The sequence below is a fragment of the Crassostrea angulata genome, chromosome 8 (assembly GCF_025612915.1).
Source record: "Crassostrea angulata isolate pt1a10 chromosome 8, ASM2561291v2, whole genome shotgun sequence".
In the NCBI taxonomy this organism is placed as follows: domain Eukaryota; kingdom Metazoa; phylum Mollusca; class Bivalvia; order Ostreida; family Ostreidae; genus Magallana; species Magallana angulata.
The window spans coordinates 46,218,745-46,237,466 of NC_069118.1; the positions used below are offsets into that span (position 1 = coordinate 46,218,745).

Consider the following 18,722-nt stretch of genomic DNA (forward strand, 5'->3'; position numbering starts at 1 on the left):
AATCTCAGGAATGCTTTGATCGATTTTAAAACGAATTTCGTATTCTGAAGTGTTTTAGGCGTCTCTATCGAATAAAAACATAAAAAAAATTCAAGTTTAAAAAATTGAAAAATTAAGGTTTTTCATTTCCTTCCGGTGACGACCGGAAGTGACGGCGGACGTTCGGATATGCGAAGGGCACTGCGGCCGTTCACTCTCTACCATCTCTAAAAATTTGAAGGTTATATCTTAAATACTTTTTGAGAAAAATCGTGAACAAGCAAAAACGTAAAATATTTAATATCTCGGTACCGGAAGTGACGACTAAAAAAAGATCGTGTAATTTTCTTACAAATTTTGTCATGAATAAGATTTGAAAGTTTCATTAAAATCGGCTGAAGCATTTTTGAGAAAACGTGACAGAAAAAAAAAACAATAAAAACTAGACACGATCTCGTTGCGAGCAATGAGGAGGTCTTCCGTCCGATTTTTAGAAGAGGAAATGACCTTGCCTTTTATCTTCATCAACGAAACATATCAGGAAATGCAGATGTGATCTAAAAGAGCGATGGATGAAGGATTATCCACCCTGTAGGATCCTTAATTTTAAGGACCAGTCCCATTTTATTTCATATTAAATAAGAGGTCTTTTGACTTAATAACAGGTATAATAACCTGTAATAAAAAGAAACCGAAGAAAAAAAAGAGGGTCTTCCTTTGTAAACGGAAGACCCTAATAACAATAAGAATAGAACGGTCTTCCGCTGAAGACGGAAGACCCTAATAATAAAAGACTGTTTTTGTCTAAATCTTAATTGAAGAGTGTTTTTCAACTTGTACTATAATTAGTATAATTTGTACTATAATTAATTATTATTAGTACAGTAATCTAGAATGGTACTTAGTTGAAATTAAAGGCCCAAGATCAAAGATCAAGTAAAATCGGACCAGAAAAACTAAATGATTTTATGAATTGGGGGGGGGGGGTGGTCGGTGACTTCTAGATTAAACATAGAATATTAAATTCTAAATATCACATAATACACAATTTCTGAACAAAATACATATATTAGAACAATGTATAAGCGCTGTATAAGCCACTGTACCATTGATTTGAAATTTAAAAATCTCAAAATCTTAATTATGATTTTTTCTTTGATATTTACTTTTATTCTAATATATGTATAGCATTAACATTAGGTACATGGAGATGAATGCAACAGGTCAAAACGTTTGAAATGGGCGGGAACAAATTGACGCGGACGTCTGATATATGAAGCGTATTTTCAATCCACCTCAGCATTTTTGATTTGCTATATAAGTTACTAGAAAAACATTTTATTTCATCAATAATAGTGATTTTATTTCATCAATAGTAATCGGATCCCCATCCGAGAGAGATTATACGCAGGGCAAAGCATATTGTCCGATGACTCTTTAAAAGTCTGAAACCAAGTGAGGGCGATTTTGAAACGGGGTTTATTCCCAGGGGAGAATAATTAATTCAAATTCCGAGTTAATAAATTAATACATATATTATACCCATATAAAAATATTCGCTAGGCTAATTTATACGGATATGCACATTCATTGTTTATCTAGCTATAATGAGAGAGAGAGAGAGAGAGAGAGAGAGAGAGAGAATTATTGACCCCGCTGCTTAATCACTAATCCCGCTTTTGGGCGAACATGTACATGTTTATAGACTTTTGTAAATAAATCTAAACTTTAAAAGACTGATTGTAAATGATTATAATCCCAATCCACCCTGCCGTAATGATTTTAATAAATCAAAAGTGAATAATCAGACTCTTTGTTTCAACAGTGTATATCAACGATCGGTGTTTACATCTGTTAATACATAGGCCCAAACACAGATACAAGGGTGGTCAGTTTTCACACCGTATCGCAGTCACCCGGTTGTCAGGGTGAGAGAGAGAGAGAGAGAGAGAGAGAGAGAGAGAGAGAGAGAGAGATTTCATAGTGTTTTATAGTGTTCAGGAAATCAATATATAAGCAACATATGTCAATAAACGCATGTATACATGCATGCGTGTATCTATATAGTTAAGTGAATGAATACTAATCAGTCCTCCTTTTAAAGCCATGTAGAATATCGTTGGTGTATTGCTAAATGCTGTGTGCATACAATCATGGAGATTGCGGCATTTCTTTGATGCCGGCAAAGCGACCCAGTGAACTCTAATGCGGTCGTACTGCAGGGGCGCTTCGGCGGCATGTCTTTGATTCCGGCGATGCGACGAGCGTCTGAATTAAGCAAAGTGCTGACAGAAACGAGAACTATATTTGTACTAAAAAAGCTGTTATTATTTTTATTTATGATAGAAATAAAACGGAAAACAATAAAAACCAACATTTTAAAGATAAAATCGTTAAACAAAACAAAGTTAGGGAAGAAAAAAATAATCGGCACTCGGGGACGGAACCCGGGTCGCCTGGGCACAAGTCCAACACTCTAACGACTGAGCTACGCGGACTCTCGCTTCAGAACTTTTGAGCTCAAAATCTCAGGAATGCTTTTATCGATTTTAAAACAAATTTCATATTCAGAAGTTTTCAGAGCGTCTCTATCGAATGAAAAAATAAAAAAAAATCAAGTTTAAAAAATTGAAAAATTAAGGTTTTTCATTTCCTTCCGGTGACAACCGGAAGTGACGGAGGACGTTTGGATGTGGGAAGGGCACTGCGGCCGTTCACTCTCTGCCATCTCTGAAAATTTGAAGGTTCTATCTTAAATACTTTTTGAGAAAAGTCGTGAACAAGCAAAAACGTAAAATCTTTAATATCTCGGTACCTGAAGTGACGACCAAAAAAATCTCGTGTAATTTCCTTACAAATTTTGTCATAAATAAATCTGAAAGTTTCATGAAAATCGGCTGAAGCGTTTTTGAGAAAACGTGACAGAAAAAAAAATTAATAATAATAATAATAGAGGAAAAGAAACAAAGCAAAAACAATAAGGTCTTCCGTTGGAAACGGAAGACCTTAATAATAGTGAAAAAGAAACAAAGCAATAACAATAAGGTCTTCCGTTGGAAACGGAAGACCTTAATAAAAAACCTTACAATCACTATAAGGTCTTCCGTTGGAAACGGAAGACCTTAATAAATTTACCTTACTTGAAATGTATCTCTGTTTCGTTTTTTTCAAAAAATATATTGTTGTTTGTTCGTTGCATTCACAAGATCATACTTATACAAGAACACTTAAAACAAAACCGATTAGTGTCAGTGTTCATTATTGCTTATTCATTTCATAAGCAAAGATATTTAGATACATGCTGTGAAAGGGAAAGGATGTAAAAAAAAGCCTATATATTTTTCTCAAATTAAAAAAAATGAAAAAAGGAGAAAAAAAACGGGTGGCAAATAATTGTTAATAGTTTTTTTTTTCTCAAAACTGCTGTAAAAGACCTTTTTCGTTAAAGAGATATATGTAATTCTTTTATCATGAATTTTCATTATCCTGTGTGTGGTGTTAATGTCTTCTTTCTTTTTGTCTGTTTGTTTGTTTTCTTTGTTTTGTTTTGTTTTTGTTTTTGTTTTATTTACTAAATGACGAATATTATATCAATTAAAGATAGACTCAGTACAAATGAAATGGTTAATCTGACATTTTCACAAGATATAATAAATTTTTTAAAAAGTAATGGTTCATATTCTAAATGGGTATATCTTAAATATTTAATCTGATTCTTTCAGCTCAGTGAAGTGTTAAAGAGAGTAAATTTGAACATATTACTAAATATAGAAAATTTGAAAGATAAGAGGATATAAATACCGGAAGCAAGTAGTCTTACTTTACAACAGGATACGAGTCCTATAATTGTACATTAACTAATTCCCTGTTTCACATTAAGCTTATGTCAAATCGGTAAGCAAGCATAAATTTCTTACTACTATCTCATGGCTATTGGTTATTCGAACAGTCATTTTGAAAAATTTAGGGAGGATGGGCCACTATTTTGGACCCGGAAATGGACGGAAGAAGATGAAAATTCAAAGGAGATAGAGAGGTAATTGTAACGATAAATTCATGTATAAAACCCGAAGGAAATTCGAATTCTAATATATATGTCATTGAATAGTTTTCATTTATATTAATTATTTACATTTCTTTATTTCAGAAAAGCTTTGCTCTTTATTTCTCACGGTCTTGGAGAACATGGCGGGTGTTATGATGAACTAGGAAAATTCCTGTCAAAATTGGGCATCTTAGTGTTTTCCCACGATCACAGTAAGACGTTGTGTTCAAAACTGCCTTTTGAATTGAAACTCATATACAGCGTTTTATTCTACCTTTGATTATCAAAACTGTATCTTATTTAGGTTTTAATGAATACATTGAAAATAACGCAATAACGCTAAGCAATATGACCATATATTTATTTTCTATCATCCAATATGTGCATGTAAAATGTCAATGCACATGATTGTATTTTCTCTAATCTTTTTTTACCTTCAGACAAACAGGTGACTTCTGATAAAGAGAGAGTAGTTTTTTTAGAGTAAGAAATGCAATAGAGGGGTTTGTTACGGGTTCATTGGTCAGAACTGAATTAAAGATTGCCCGTTATGTGTATTTTATTATTTTAAAATATTTTATTTTGTATCTTATTATTTAAATAATTTTTCACAATTAATTTTTGCACTTTTATTTAAGATGGAATCTAAATTATTTGCAACTAAAATGTCTTTTTGATTCAAATCTTCTCTGAATATACACAACCAAAATTCATATTCAAATACAAATACTACACTGTTAATCAAAACATTCCTTAATTTATCTGATCGTTTATAGTACATCTGCAACTTGGTTCATGCGCCTATATTTTGGTTTTCAGTTGGTCATGGAAAAAGTTCTGGGATTCACGTTCATGTTGGAGACTTTAAAGAATATACCATGCCGATCTTTGACCACTGCGATCAAATGAAGAAAAAATATCCCGATTTACCGTTGTTTCTGTTTGGACATTCAATGGTATATAAAATCTATCTATCTATCTATCTATCTATCTATCTATCTATCTATCTATCTATCTATCTATCTATCTATCTATCTATCTATCTATCTATCTATCTATCTATCTATCTATCTATCTATCTATCTATCTATCTATCTATCTATCTATCTATCTATCTATCTATCTATCTATCTATCTATCTATCTATCTATCTATCTATCTATCTATCTATCTATCTATCTATCTATCTATCTATCTATCTATCTATCTATCTATCTATCTATCTATCTATCTATCTATCTATCTATCTATGGGTGATTGTCTGTTACTTTTCGATATAAACTTGTTTTCAGGGAGGCGCCATGGCCCTTTTAGCAGGCCTGGAAAAACCAGATTATTTCACAGGCATCATAACATCCGGACCATTTGTCATTCCGTCCAGGGGCTTTCCCTCTAAATGTGAAGTAAATGTTACAAGTTTATATTATATCATTTTGAATACCGATAGTTTAATCCGAATGATAAAACATTCGGTTAACTGAATGTTAACTTAAAAGTCAGGAAATATGTCTGAATAACAAAAATATGCTATTAACTTACCTTTAAGTAACCTTTCAGCAATACTGTAAACGTATTACATTTGGCTGTGTATTCTATTTAGCGTTTTTGGCGGAAAACGGCGCCCACTAAATCAAGTACATCGCCAAATGTAAAAAATTTAAGTAGATAAAAAGTTACATTTAGAAATGCGCTACATCAAATCTATGCTAACTTGTTCAAAAATCATTTTCCTCCAAATATCCTACACGCTAAATATAAAACGTTTACAGTATTTTAATTGACAGAATTGATCAGATTTATCCTAGTATATATGTTATTACTTTTCAGTCGCAGAAACTTTTTAAAATTGTAAAGAATTGGTAACCACCGTAATGATTGCAATGCAAATAGGGAATTTAAAAACCATATGTAATTATAATTAATTGATAATTTATTTTCAGCTATTCATTTATGCCTGTAATAATAGGATCTTTATCAATTTGTTGTAGATGTTTTTCTTGAAAAATATCGTCGCAAAGGTGTTCCCTCAAAGGGTACTTTTTCAAGTTGACCCGAACGAGGTGTCCCGTGATCCTAAAACAGTGAGTTTGAAAATAAATAACTTTTGGCGATGACGGATTTAAAAAAAAAAAAGATATCACTGCTTGATGACTTTTAATATCTCGTTTTTTACAGGTTGAGAGAATTAGGAATGATCCCCTGTTCCACTCGGCATTCAAAGCAGGGTTAAGTATAGCATACAGAAATCTAAGATAAAGATTGATTTCGCTCCATATATCTATGAAAATAAAACAAGCAACCACTGCAAACACACAAAGAACCATATGATAGATGTTCAAACTGTTTAATATTGAAATTGACAAAAAAAAAAAACACCAAAAAAACCAAAAACAAAAAAAACAAACAAAAATATATACATATATATTTATTATATTGATTGATACATGTAATATAAAATAACATTGGCCTTTAATGGGATTAGTTATTCTACTTGTATTATCAGTTGTGGAAACTCATATCGGTTTTTTTTTTTTCTTTATATCCTATTGCAGACTTGGAAAAGCTTGGATTGATTGCGCGGCAAAAATCCAAGAAAACATAAAATTGGTGAGTTGGCCATTCCTCGCTCTCCATGGTGACGCTGACCCAATCAGTGACGTCAAGTTCTCCCAGACACTGTATGACGAGGCGTCAAGTCAAGATAAAGAACTAAAGGTATGTAATGCAAAAGGTCAACGTCATAACACAATGAACTTATTGTAAATACAGACATTTATGTATAGTGCTCTCTAGATTACGATATTGCTCTTTATATCCAAACTAGAATCGGTAATTTAAGCAGGGAGTTTATTAAGAAAATAAGCAAAAATTATTGTTGACCCTAGAAGAATACATGCACATCTGATATGGCGTGTGACGATGTTGTAGAACTGTTGAGTGATTTCGCTCTTTGACGATTAGATAGCACAAGAGAGAGAGAGAGAGAGAGAGAGAGAGAGAGAGAGAGAGAGAGAGAGAGAGAGAGAGGGTTTAATCAGTCTCCTCTCTCTGATGAATGGATGGTTGACTGCCTTTCATAAACATTTTTTTTGTGCAGGAATTGTGCCATCAGTGGAATAATGCTTAGCAATAAAATTTAATTCAGAAATAAGCAATCATTCGAAGGGCTTTATGGTAGATTTCACCACGCTCCGACCGAAATCATCTCCTCATAATATTCAAAGAATCATTTCTTATTACTTATATTTATATTATTTCCAATTTGTACACTTTAAAACAACATTATTTTAAAACCACTATTTTGTTAGCACATGCTATGTACTACTACCCGGTGCAGCCAATATACCATTTTTCGGTTATGCTATAAGACACGCCCATGTTTTATGAAGTTGTTGGGTTTTAGGGTTCAGAATTGATTCGTAATGTTATCACAGACAAAAACACTTGAAAATGTTAATACATAATTTCAAACAGATTTCCTAATTATTGACTACTGAAAACACTTTATGCTTTCTTTGTAGATATATCCAGGTTGTCTTCACCACCTAGTGTTAGAACTAGAGGAAGATAGGAAACAAGTTTTTAACGATATCAAACAATGGTTAGAAGATAGGATGTGAATAGCCTTCTTAGCAATACAGTTTGACAAGATGTGATCCTTGTATCAAGACGAAATTAAACAGTTGTTTTCTACCACGCATATCAATCGATCTTGCTCGGAGAAACCTCAAGACGAAATCATACAGTGGCCATGCACCAGGCACATCAACCCACCTGGCTCGGAGGTTCCAACAATTTCTTTAAGAGTATATTATAGAAATCAATACTGTGTTACATTATTTTTCTCTATGATATGCTATAATTGTATTTGACAATTTCATAGTAAAGCTGCCCTGAAAACAGAGTTGTGATAATTCTGCGTGTAACTTAAATAATTATTACAAAATTATACACATGTACAAGGCGTTGATTTCATTAACATTTTAAATTCTGAACAATGGGTTACACTGCCTATCAATTTTCGTTCATAAATAAGACCCCCTATATAAAAAGCCTTTCCGACATAATATGAATAGATGTAAAAACCTGGTATTTTTTTTTTACGTTCAAACTCTTCAAACTGTATACCACAATATTGATTTTTCGACGCAACTTTCCATCATTAAAAAATGCAGATATCATAACTTTAAACGTAAGAAGCTGTATTTCTTCATAGCAAGAAAACCTTACCAGCTTTATTCCTTAATTGCATGTATCTTTAGTAGGAAGATTGTTTTGGTATCTATTTTTTGTTCAAAATATAAAGAAAATGTCACCGTTAACGAAGTGCAATTTATTATTTATTCATCGATATACATGCAAGTCATATATATAATGTAAAATGAAATAAAAACAAGCAATAAAAATTTCTAAAATATTTAAATATATATTCTTCTACTTTTGAGCTTCAACATGTTTTTATGTGCATTGATTAATTTGATATGCATGGAATAACATCTTCAATATATAATCGAATTGGATGTGTAAAGTAAACAATAAACATTGAAAGGATCCTGCAGGTGCAACTCTTCTATTTCGGGTTTTAAATAAATCAAATTTAAACTTTTAATGACGCAGTGTTTCAATCAAAAGCAATTTTTTTAACATTACAAATTTAATGATTTTTCTATGGGTTATAAATCCAAACCTCCCAAACATAGCGACCTGCAGAAAATTCTCGCTATGTGACATCTCCGCTAGCCATGGTTTTTTGGTCCACTCTGCTCAGTTTATGGGGAGCGGAGTAAACCGAAAACTGAAAACCCTTGGCTAGCAGAGATGAGAGAATAAATAACCATGGTCGGAAAATCAATGTCAAACAATCAAAAATTACAATGTACGTATTAATAAACTTATCTTACAGTACCGGTATCATTAAACATAACATCTACATGTACATATATCATAAGACCAATAGACCACATAATCATATAACACTGCTAATAAAATAATTTAAAAATTAGGAGGTTTCATGAACACAAATTCAGCATTACTTTTGTTAGATTGAAGAAATGGTTGTCACTGCACGCAATATTTTTTGTATAGTTAATACAATTGTTTGATCTAAAGCATAGATTAAAAAAAACCAGCATATTCAAAATAACTCATGGAACACAGCAGCAATTAAAAAAAAACTGTTTTAAACAAGTAGGCTTCGATTCCATTTTCTATTTGTACGTCCTCTACATAATTAAAAAATCGTGCAAAAATTAAAAGTAGCATGTTCTATATAAAATTAAAAAGTACCGAAACCACTTTTCTAAATACACAATTATAGTTACTGAATTTTTTTTTAAAGTAAACTGACAATAAAAATTTGATATGAAAAATGGTAAAAGCAGAGTAGTTACAAAATTAATCATCCCTGTAGTTCATGTTTGTGTGAATCATCGTACAACATACAACATTATAATTTGATATAGATTGAGGTATGTTTTGTTAAGCATATAATGCAAGGCATACATGTACATGTACCAACTCTGTGCAATTACTACACTAATTAATTAATCATTCGTAAGGTATATATTTATAAATAATGGTCAAAGAAGGAGGAAGAAGAAACTTGTTCTTAAAATTAACTTTATGAAAAATTTACAAACAAAAAAAATTAAAAAATTGGAAATGCTAATCTACATGTATAAAATATCAGAAAACAGCTAAACAATATGGTTTTGCCAGATTGTGTCTACAACGATGATAAAAAATTGATTTGAATAATGGTAATTCCAGAGAAAGCATGATATTCATATCACGTGCAACTATATGTACCTGTATAGCAAGTTATAAAAAATCCAAATTATGATATTTTGCAGTTGATTGTTCACATGTTTTGTGATATACCTGAATCATGTATTTATTTTCTTTTGGCCATAAGTGCCCGAAATTTCTATCAAGGGACGATATGAAAATTATATTAAAATAATGAAAAAATTGTGCAAGTTTCTCCTGTATCTTATAATTGAAAGTAAATTTGACCAGTATGTATAGCACCAATTCATGATTGGCAAAATCTACTAACTTCAGATTACAACAAACAGAATGTATGTAGGGCCAATTTACATACAGACTTCATTGATAAAAAAATAAAAAATGAGACTTCTTTGTTCATCTTATTAATAAATAAATACCAGATAAAATCAGATCCAAGTTTAATAATATACCATCACATAGAAACATCCTCATATTCTCCTTAAAAGATTCAAATTGAAAAAAAATCTTTCAAATTTTTTTTTGAAATTAAATGTACATGTAAAAAAATAAATAAATAAAAAAAATGGATTTTAAATTGTATGTAATATCTATTTAAAATGGACATGTCCTAGCTCAAATCATATTTAAAAATTTAAAAACTGTTTTGACAGTTGTTATTAGATACACAAATAGTTAAATGAAAAAGTACTAAATATTATGCCTACATGTATGACGTGTTCACTAAATAAATGCATTCTGAAGATTCTGAAGATTCAATTTAAAGTAGAGGCCATTTTCCTTCACTTTGAGTATTATAATCACTGTGAACAATTAAGAGCACCTTTCATTTTATATATTTTTTTACAGCCAACTAGTATTTTGCTGTTTTCTTTTCTTTTTCCGTCTTCCAAAACTTCTTTCTAAATCCTCTTTTTCAGCCAGTTTAGTATGTCATCCTGTACCCTTTGCCTGTCTTCATTTGGTTCCAAAAGTAGCGAATGGTAAAACCCTTTGTAAATCTTAAAAGAGAAAAATCATGGTAGCTAGACTTCTACAATTAACGTGAAATCTCACTTCGATTTATCTGTGCCAACATAAAACCAGAAATACACTATCAATACTGTTAAATGAATTGAGTTGACTATATGTTTTCACTATCTATTTAATTATAGTTAGATTATTCCGGATTAGACCCTCGTTTTTTATTTGGCTTTTATATTTTCTGAATTTCAAACCCGATCAAATTTAACAAAAACAAACAAGGTGGCAGAAGAGAGAATGACAGAGGACATCAGCATCAACAAAAACGAAATTCAACGATCAGAATCATCTGATAGAGGAGATATGGAGATTTATCCCTTTCCAGCAATTACAAAATCAAAGGTCTGGGATTTCTACGGTTTTTACAAAGTTAAAGAAGGACCCCCACTGAGAGATAATTTGGACATGACTAAAGCTGTGTGCAGACTCTGTCTAAAAAAGTATATAAACAAAGGTTTGTAGATGGCATTAAAATAAATTCCTGATTTGTTTCCAAATAAAGCTAAAGAATAGCTACATTATACATGTGAGATTTATATCATTTTTCTAACCAATTTCAGTAACTGCTACTGTTCTTGAATTGGTACTTACCAACAACATTTCTTTAAAACATTTTAGTGTTGCTGTTTTTGCATTTTACAACAAATATTGATTGATTTCTTCAATACAGTTTACACAATATTTGAACACCTGCACTGAAAAATGTACAATTTCTCAAATGACAATTTATCTATTTACATATACTCATACAGGTCCAGTACAACCACTCAATTTAGCTACATATGTATAGCTTAACTAGCTTGAAATACTGACAAATCTTTATCTACTTACAGCTATTTTCATGTATTTAAGCAACATAACTAAAATTGAGAGAGTGTTTCTGATAAATACAAGAAAATGGATAAATGATATAAATTCAGTGAGAAGATAACTGTAACAATTCAAATAATTAATTTCAGGCAATACATCCCACTTAATGGGCCACATAAAGAAAGTGCATAGTGAAATGTTCAGCACAGGATCCCTACCAGGTGCTCAAACAACAGCAAAGTCACAAGAGTCAAGAAAATTTAAAAACAGAGAGACTTCAACAAATGGAAGGCTATCACAAGACAAGCAGGAACTAATTGACAATACACTGTGTAAATTAATTGCTAGTAGAACAATTTCTCCCAGTGTGGTGGAAGATGAATTGTTTCAGACATTTGTGGAGTTGTTGAATCCAAGGTTAGAAACAATATTAATTACTTTTCTGAAGTTAATCATTAACTGTTCTGAGTTTTTTTTTCTCCAACAATTACATGTGTAAAAATAAAAATGTGTATCATGTTACATTTGACCAGTTTAATTGAAAGGATTAATTTCATTTTTAATAAACATGATAAATTCAATTTTCAACTTCTGAACCAATTTTTAAAGAAAAATATAAATTGGATGTATCCTTGTAGGTACAAAATTCCCTCTCAGGATGCCATAATGAGAAGTTTAGAAGATCTGCCCACAACTGTATTCATCGATCATGATGCCTGAACAACGTTTTTAACGCTCCGTCCTGCTTTCCAACAAGTGTACATAATTCTAAACTCAACTCTCAAGTGCACTGTTCTTGAAACAATGCAACATGTGCAACTTAAGAAGAATCGGCTGAATGTGACTTCAACGAATATTTCTGAGCAATTCAAAGCCACACACCCGATGGAATTTTCCACCTTGACAGACAATGCAGTCAACTTAACTGACAGAAAGCATTTACACCCTTTAAATGTCCTGCTAGCGCTGTAAACTGGGATTGATTGAAAATCATGGCAACTGGATAAAATCAAATGATATATGATCTCTTAACACTTTAGATATAAAGCAAATGAGAAAAAGAAAGAACCATTGTTAATATATTCATAGTGCAGTTGTAATAATGACATTTTCAATGTGAAACAGAAGTTGCTCCAATAAGAATATTAAGCTATTCAGGGCCAGAAACATCCATTCAGAGACATTTATGAATACAATGTACAGTGTCATCACTACATGTAAATTATTCATATTAAAAAAATGGTTTCATAAAATTATTTAATTAATGTCTTAAGCTTTTCTGCAATGCCAATGGCAAATCAAGTTTCCAAATAAAAAATATACATGTATATAATTAATATAAATTGTAACCTTATGTGATGAAGTCATTCTAATGTTAACATTGAATTTCAACACGAACCAATAACTCCTTCCTCTGTATTTAAACCAATACATTCATTTCTTATTTTATGCTTGATTATCATTCGGAGTCTTTGATAAAAGATTACATTCTTTTACAATGTGTATTGGCATTTCCAGTACACAACTTTTGTACCTTGATTTCTTTGTCCTCACTCTTGGCCTTGTCGTACAACATTTGGGATCCCTGGACGTCACAAATGGCATCAGCATCTCCGTGGAGCGCCAAGAATGGAAACTCAATGGACTCCATTCGCTCCTCTATTTTCTTCACGCACTCGATCCAAGCCGATCCCCACCTAAAAGTTTAAAGTATTTTCTCCCCATAAAAAAAAGTTGCACTTGTAAAGAGTTGTTCAAACCTACAGACAAAGTTTCCTGTAATAAAAGTTTACTCTGATATTCTAATGATAGGGTTATTTTATCATTATGTTTTGGAGAAATCTTATATTGCAGAAACAAGTGCCTGTGTTTGAATCTAAAACTTACTCTAGTGTTGGTTTACTAAACACCAGACACTGCGATAGTACAATACTTTGATCAGAATTGTTGTTTTCCAAGTATTAGAAGCATTATTTGCAAACAATGTTGCTTACAGTGTATTAAGCAATGCAAAATCAAACAAAGCAATAACTGCAGTAAAACCGACATTGCATGCACAAGAATCACCAAAATGTCTCATCTTTCTGGCTTGGCTTACTTGTATTAAAATGATAATTCAGATTTCAAACATGAACCATAAAGTACCGTACATGTCTTAATTGTTTAAACAGTTAAGACTGGATATTCATCTTATGTAGAAGAATAGGGTTTTTTTTGGTTGTTTTAAATTTATCATATATATCATCTATATCTTATATAAAACTATAGGTTTTATTCATATTCATTTTGTTGTTTAATAACCTACTTCACTCTGACATACGGATGCACCATAGGGTCCTCTTCATATCTCTTGACCTGTGTTAAAGATTGATATGAAAACAGAATATATATTACATGCGTACATTGCATAAAAACATAAAATATATTGCATGCATATTTTTCCATCACTGTACAATTCTCATTAATACTCTGACTATGATCTTATAAAATTCAAACCTAAATGCTTTATAACAAAATATTCAAACACTGGAATGAAATTTGGCTGTCAGTAAAATACAAGAAAGGAGCAATGATATTGGATACAGATAGAAAATGTAAATGTGCTTTGGCCCAGATGAGAACAGAAATAGCAATCTTTATGTAAAGCTGACCTAAGGGAAAAAATATCCCATGTAGAGAAAACATTCATTTTATGAAATGGACATTTTTTTATTCAACATGTTTTTATATAAATGTCCAATTTTTGATTGACATACATTTTATGAAATGGACATTCTTTTATTCAGCAGGTTTTTATATAAATGTTCAATTTTTGATTGACAAACATGTATTTTGGTAAATTATTATTATATAGTTCATCTGACCATCTTCACAGTCATCCGCTTATCATGGGTCCCAATTTTTTTTATGATATTTAAGACAGGATGAAAAAAAAGTTTATAAAGAAAACACAAGAGGAAACACCTTGTTTATTATAACGGTAAGAGGTCAAAGTCATCAAGATTTACAAGTAGTTGGAATGATCATAGTTGTGTTAAAACAGATGACATGCTGCTAGATATGACAGGAGAAAGAACCTTGTATATTTATTATGTTTAAGTTCAAAGGTCAAGGTCACTTGGACATATTCATATAAAAGAACACTGTGCTAAAAGTTACTTTTCTTTTACAGAAACTGAACACATCTTCAAAATAATTATTTTCTTGTAGCTTACATATGGTATTAATTTACACAGTGGTATAATACATTGTATATATACATTATTATTTAAATTGTCAACTTAATAGTATATGCACGTACAAAGGTTGCAACATCACAAAATACATTGCCAATACATTTTTGCCTACCACACCTTTCAGCAACAACCTTTTACAAGGAGTCAAGGATCATATTTGCCTAAAAAAAGAGTGAACAAATGTTTGTGATTTCTCATTATTTTGGACCTAATTCATTTGGCAAACCAGAGTCTTCCTATATATATGGACATACAGATATACCTCAAATACAATGACTCCTATAGACTTCATGTGCTGGGAAAGGGAGTGGGGGTGTGTGTGAAAAACCTTATTTCACATACTGTAGGTGAGGTGCATTGTGCAAATAGCATGTATGCCAAGTCAACAAAAAAAAGCCGAAAGAAAGTAGAAGAAAAAAAAAACACTGACCTGAATAAGTAATGTAATAGCTAGACCCTGTGTACACCAAACTACATGTATGAAATATCATATCACATAGAGGTGCATATTAGCTGAGTTTAACTGTTTCATTTGCATCAATCATAAGTTAAACTTACTATGTAGATCAGACAAGTATATTTAATATGTTGACCACCTATCTTAGCTACTGTAACAGTGATTTGACCATCAAACATTCCAAAAGTGTAAAAAAGAATGCTGCACAAAATATGGGAAAAAGGGATTAAAGAATGCATAATGTTATACCCATGGTCGAAACACATGTATTTGAGGTGCTTGAAGAGATAATCTTATTCTGTCCCTAAAAAAATATTGTGCCTACAAAAAATATTGTTAGTAAAACAGCACTGTCGACTGAATCAATGGCATGCAAGCATTGATTGCAAAACTATAAAGAATCAACAGAACTACAATGCATGGTTAGTAAAAAACATGAGAATTCTAAAGTTAATGACTAGAACAAACACTGCATTTGTACAAGCCATTCACTATCAAAAAACAAACAATAGCACTGATAGAAAAGTGTAACATTTATATGTAATTTTCCCTTTTTAATTTTTTTTTCTAAAAGAAGGTAATTATGCCAATGGAAATGTTCAGTTCATCACTGGCAATGTTTCCAAATGAGTACATAGTTTACATACACATTATACATCAATGTTTCTGCTTTAGTTCATATTCTAAAACAAGTACCAGTATACGTTCTGTATATTAAACCAATCTCTTCTTATTTGTGACAACTTTATATATGGAATGAATTGCAGTGTACTGGTTTGCGTAATTTTTTCATCTTTTTCTCTTTAATTTTTTACAAACTTCAGCTGATTTTCATGATCAAATGCTATTTGAAGAAAGATCCGACTAAGACAACAAATGATATTGTTACGACCAGTGCCTACATTTATACCTCCTTTAAACCATCATGATGATTTTTTAATATTAATAGCGCTGGGAGGTCATGGCCATTTCTTAGCTATATGTAACTCCTTTACATAGAGAGTTCTGCGTAAATATATACAAAAAGGATTAAATTTTAAACCAATTTTACTAAATAATAGTTTATGGCCAATAATGTTATTAATAAAACTTTACTGCAGATTGTTGGCCACCCAGCACTCTTCATTAAGAAAAGGATGATCATGAATATTGAGGAGACCACAGTCAAAGTTTGTTTACAATCTTAGTTCTACAACAGTGAGATGTGGCAGGAAATGATTACGCTACCTGCTCTTTGTCTCGTGAAATCATCCAGGATGCTATGCCGCTTATTTTGAGCAATGGAAAGAAACGTGCCAAAATTTTTCCAACAAATATCTGAAAATTAAGAGAATATAAATGGTTTTTAGTCAGATCATCAAATCCCGAGTATATTGAGTTATCATTAGATATGCCTCTCCAAACTCAAGACATCAATATAAATATACAATTTTTAATGCTACTTCTAAATGAAAAGTTTGCATCATCATGATCATGCATGTGCATGTTTGGTGTGATTTTATGCACTTTTTTGATACACTCTATCAATTTCAGTTATTTATTTGAAAGTGTTGATCCATATCTGCTTAAACACCATTAAAATACAGCTTAACCTCTCTGTTATGAACACCAATATCTTGAAAACTATAGATATGTTGAGTCTTTGGGAGTCCAAAGTCCAAACCAATAATTTTTAAAGTATTATCTCAATTCCATGAACTTCAGTCCCACTATATTGAATACTCTATTAACAGGAAGTTTTTTCATGGAGTTCAAGGTACCTGAGTTAAGTGTTTGATTACTCTTGCTTGCCCTGATAACTTACTTTAATTGAGACCAATGGCCCTGGGGTGGCATGTATGGCTGGCGCTGAGGTTATCACTCCATCAAAGAAGTCAGGCTGTCCAGTGGCGGTCAGTAGAGTAATGGCTCCACCCTTGATAAAAAAAAAAAGCATCATAAACACACTATTCAGATTTATTTTTAGATGAATAAATTTTCAAGCAAAGTGTCTCTGATGGTCTAATTCTGATGATACAGTAGATGTCTAAATGATTATAAAGAAATATATATTCATATATCTATCATTATAACATATTAGTTTACACAGATAATGATCCACATTTTTGTCATTTCGTTTTTACTGCCCTCCCCCTCCCGCCCTTGGGGGGGGGGGGGGGGGGGGAAGAGGTTAAGTGTTAAAGTATAAAATTGATTAAACATCTTAAATGACATGAAATTTTTTGCTATCTATTATTAGTTTTATTCCATTAGCTTGAATTTGAAAGCTCATAAATTTAAAATTATAACTTAATTCTTAACATATTTAAATGTAAAACCTATTAATTAAAACTTGTAAATGTACCATAGAATGTCCAAATATAAAGAGGTGAAGTCCTTGGTGTTTGTCCTTGACCTCATTACAGTGCTGGTAGATGACCGAGGTGTACTCGGAGAAATCGTCTACGTGGTTGTGGGTGCCTTCACTCTGACCATGCCCAACTGCAAAAGTATCCGCCCAATATTTAGTAATTGAATGAAGACTAATAAATTAAAAATACGGTAGTTCCTCCCTTTGTACATTTCGTAGGAAGTATACATGTAGTCTCTCTCTCTCACACTCTCTCCCTCTCTCATATCTTTTTCTCTTAACTCTATCACTTTCTCTCAGTTCTGCTTATCCGCGGTGTAATCATGAATTATATGGTATATGGAGATCAAGCTCTTACCCGGGAGTATTTAACTCAACCTGGAAACTTGTAGTCTTGTGCCCATACAATAGCGATAAATGTGTTGTCTAGGGTAAAATTTTCTGGATACACATTAAACTCTATTAGATTTCAAAATTATGATTTATGATATCCATGACAGAAAAAAGGAATAATCACCATGATCATGTGCAAAGACATAAAATCCAGTCTTGACAAGTGCCTCTGCTATATCATCATACCAAAGACAATGCTCTCCCAAGCCGTGGCACAAAAATATCAAGGCCCTGTAAAACAGATAGAAAACCAGCTTACTCTTTTACAACTGCAATCATAAATGCACATAACTTATCATGATTATTGCTTATAGATCATTTAATTGAACTTCATTTTAGAACTATAAAAGGGAATCATTTAAGTAAACGTCCATGTTTTTCATATAATGAGAATTACAGGACATACGAAAATCATTCAATCATTTTATCGCACTGTCTACTATGATCGTAAACATAAGATCTCAGAGTAGTGACATACCTGGGCTTTTCATCTGAAAACCAATGCTTGCAAAATATACTTTTATCATCCTTGGACTTGATCAATTTTGTTTCGCTTCGAACTTCTGACATGATGACGCTAAAAATGAAGTATGATCCACACCACAAGCGAATTCATTCAAGATTGCGTATTGTTATGATTTACAGATTGAATATTGAACCCGATGTTAAATGTCGCTTAAT

At 31.8% G+C, this 18,722-nt stretch overlaps 2 protein-coding genes across 2 annotated transcripts; one reads left to right on the forward strand and one right to left on the reverse strand.

Moving 5' to 3' along the window:
• Positions 1-3,864: 3,864 nt before the first annotated feature.
• LOC128158544 (monoglyceride lipase-like) lies at positions 3,865-8,428 on the forward strand. Its single transcript, XM_052821418.1, has 8 exons — positions 3,865-4,015; positions 4,127-4,236; positions 4,844-4,980; positions 5,317-5,427; positions 6,013-6,105; positions 6,200-6,249; positions 6,577-6,739; positions 7,546-8,428. The coding sequence occupies exons 1-8, from the start codon at positions 3,906-3,908 to the stop codon at positions 7,642-7,644; spliced, it is 873 nt and encodes a 290-aa protein (XP_052677378.1). The 5' UTR covers positions 3,865-3,905; the 3' UTR covers positions 7,645-8,428.
• Positions 8,429-8,575: 147 nt separating this feature from the next.
• On the reverse strand, positions 8,576-18,704 carry LOC128158545 (monoglyceride lipase-like). Its single transcript, XM_052821419.1, has 8 exons — positions 18,520-18,704; positions 18,166-18,272; positions 17,643-17,779; positions 17,103-17,213; positions 16,526-16,615; positions 13,911-13,960; positions 13,140-13,302; positions 8,576-10,773 (listed from the first exon to the last, which is right to left on the reverse strand). Exons 1-8 carry the CDS (start codon positions 18,609-18,611, stop codon positions 10,675-10,677), a joined length of 849 nt encoding a protein of 282 aa, XP_052677379.1. The 5' UTR covers positions 18,612-18,704; the 3' UTR covers positions 8,576-10,674.
• Between the last annotated feature and the right edge of the window lie 18 nt (positions 18,705-18,722).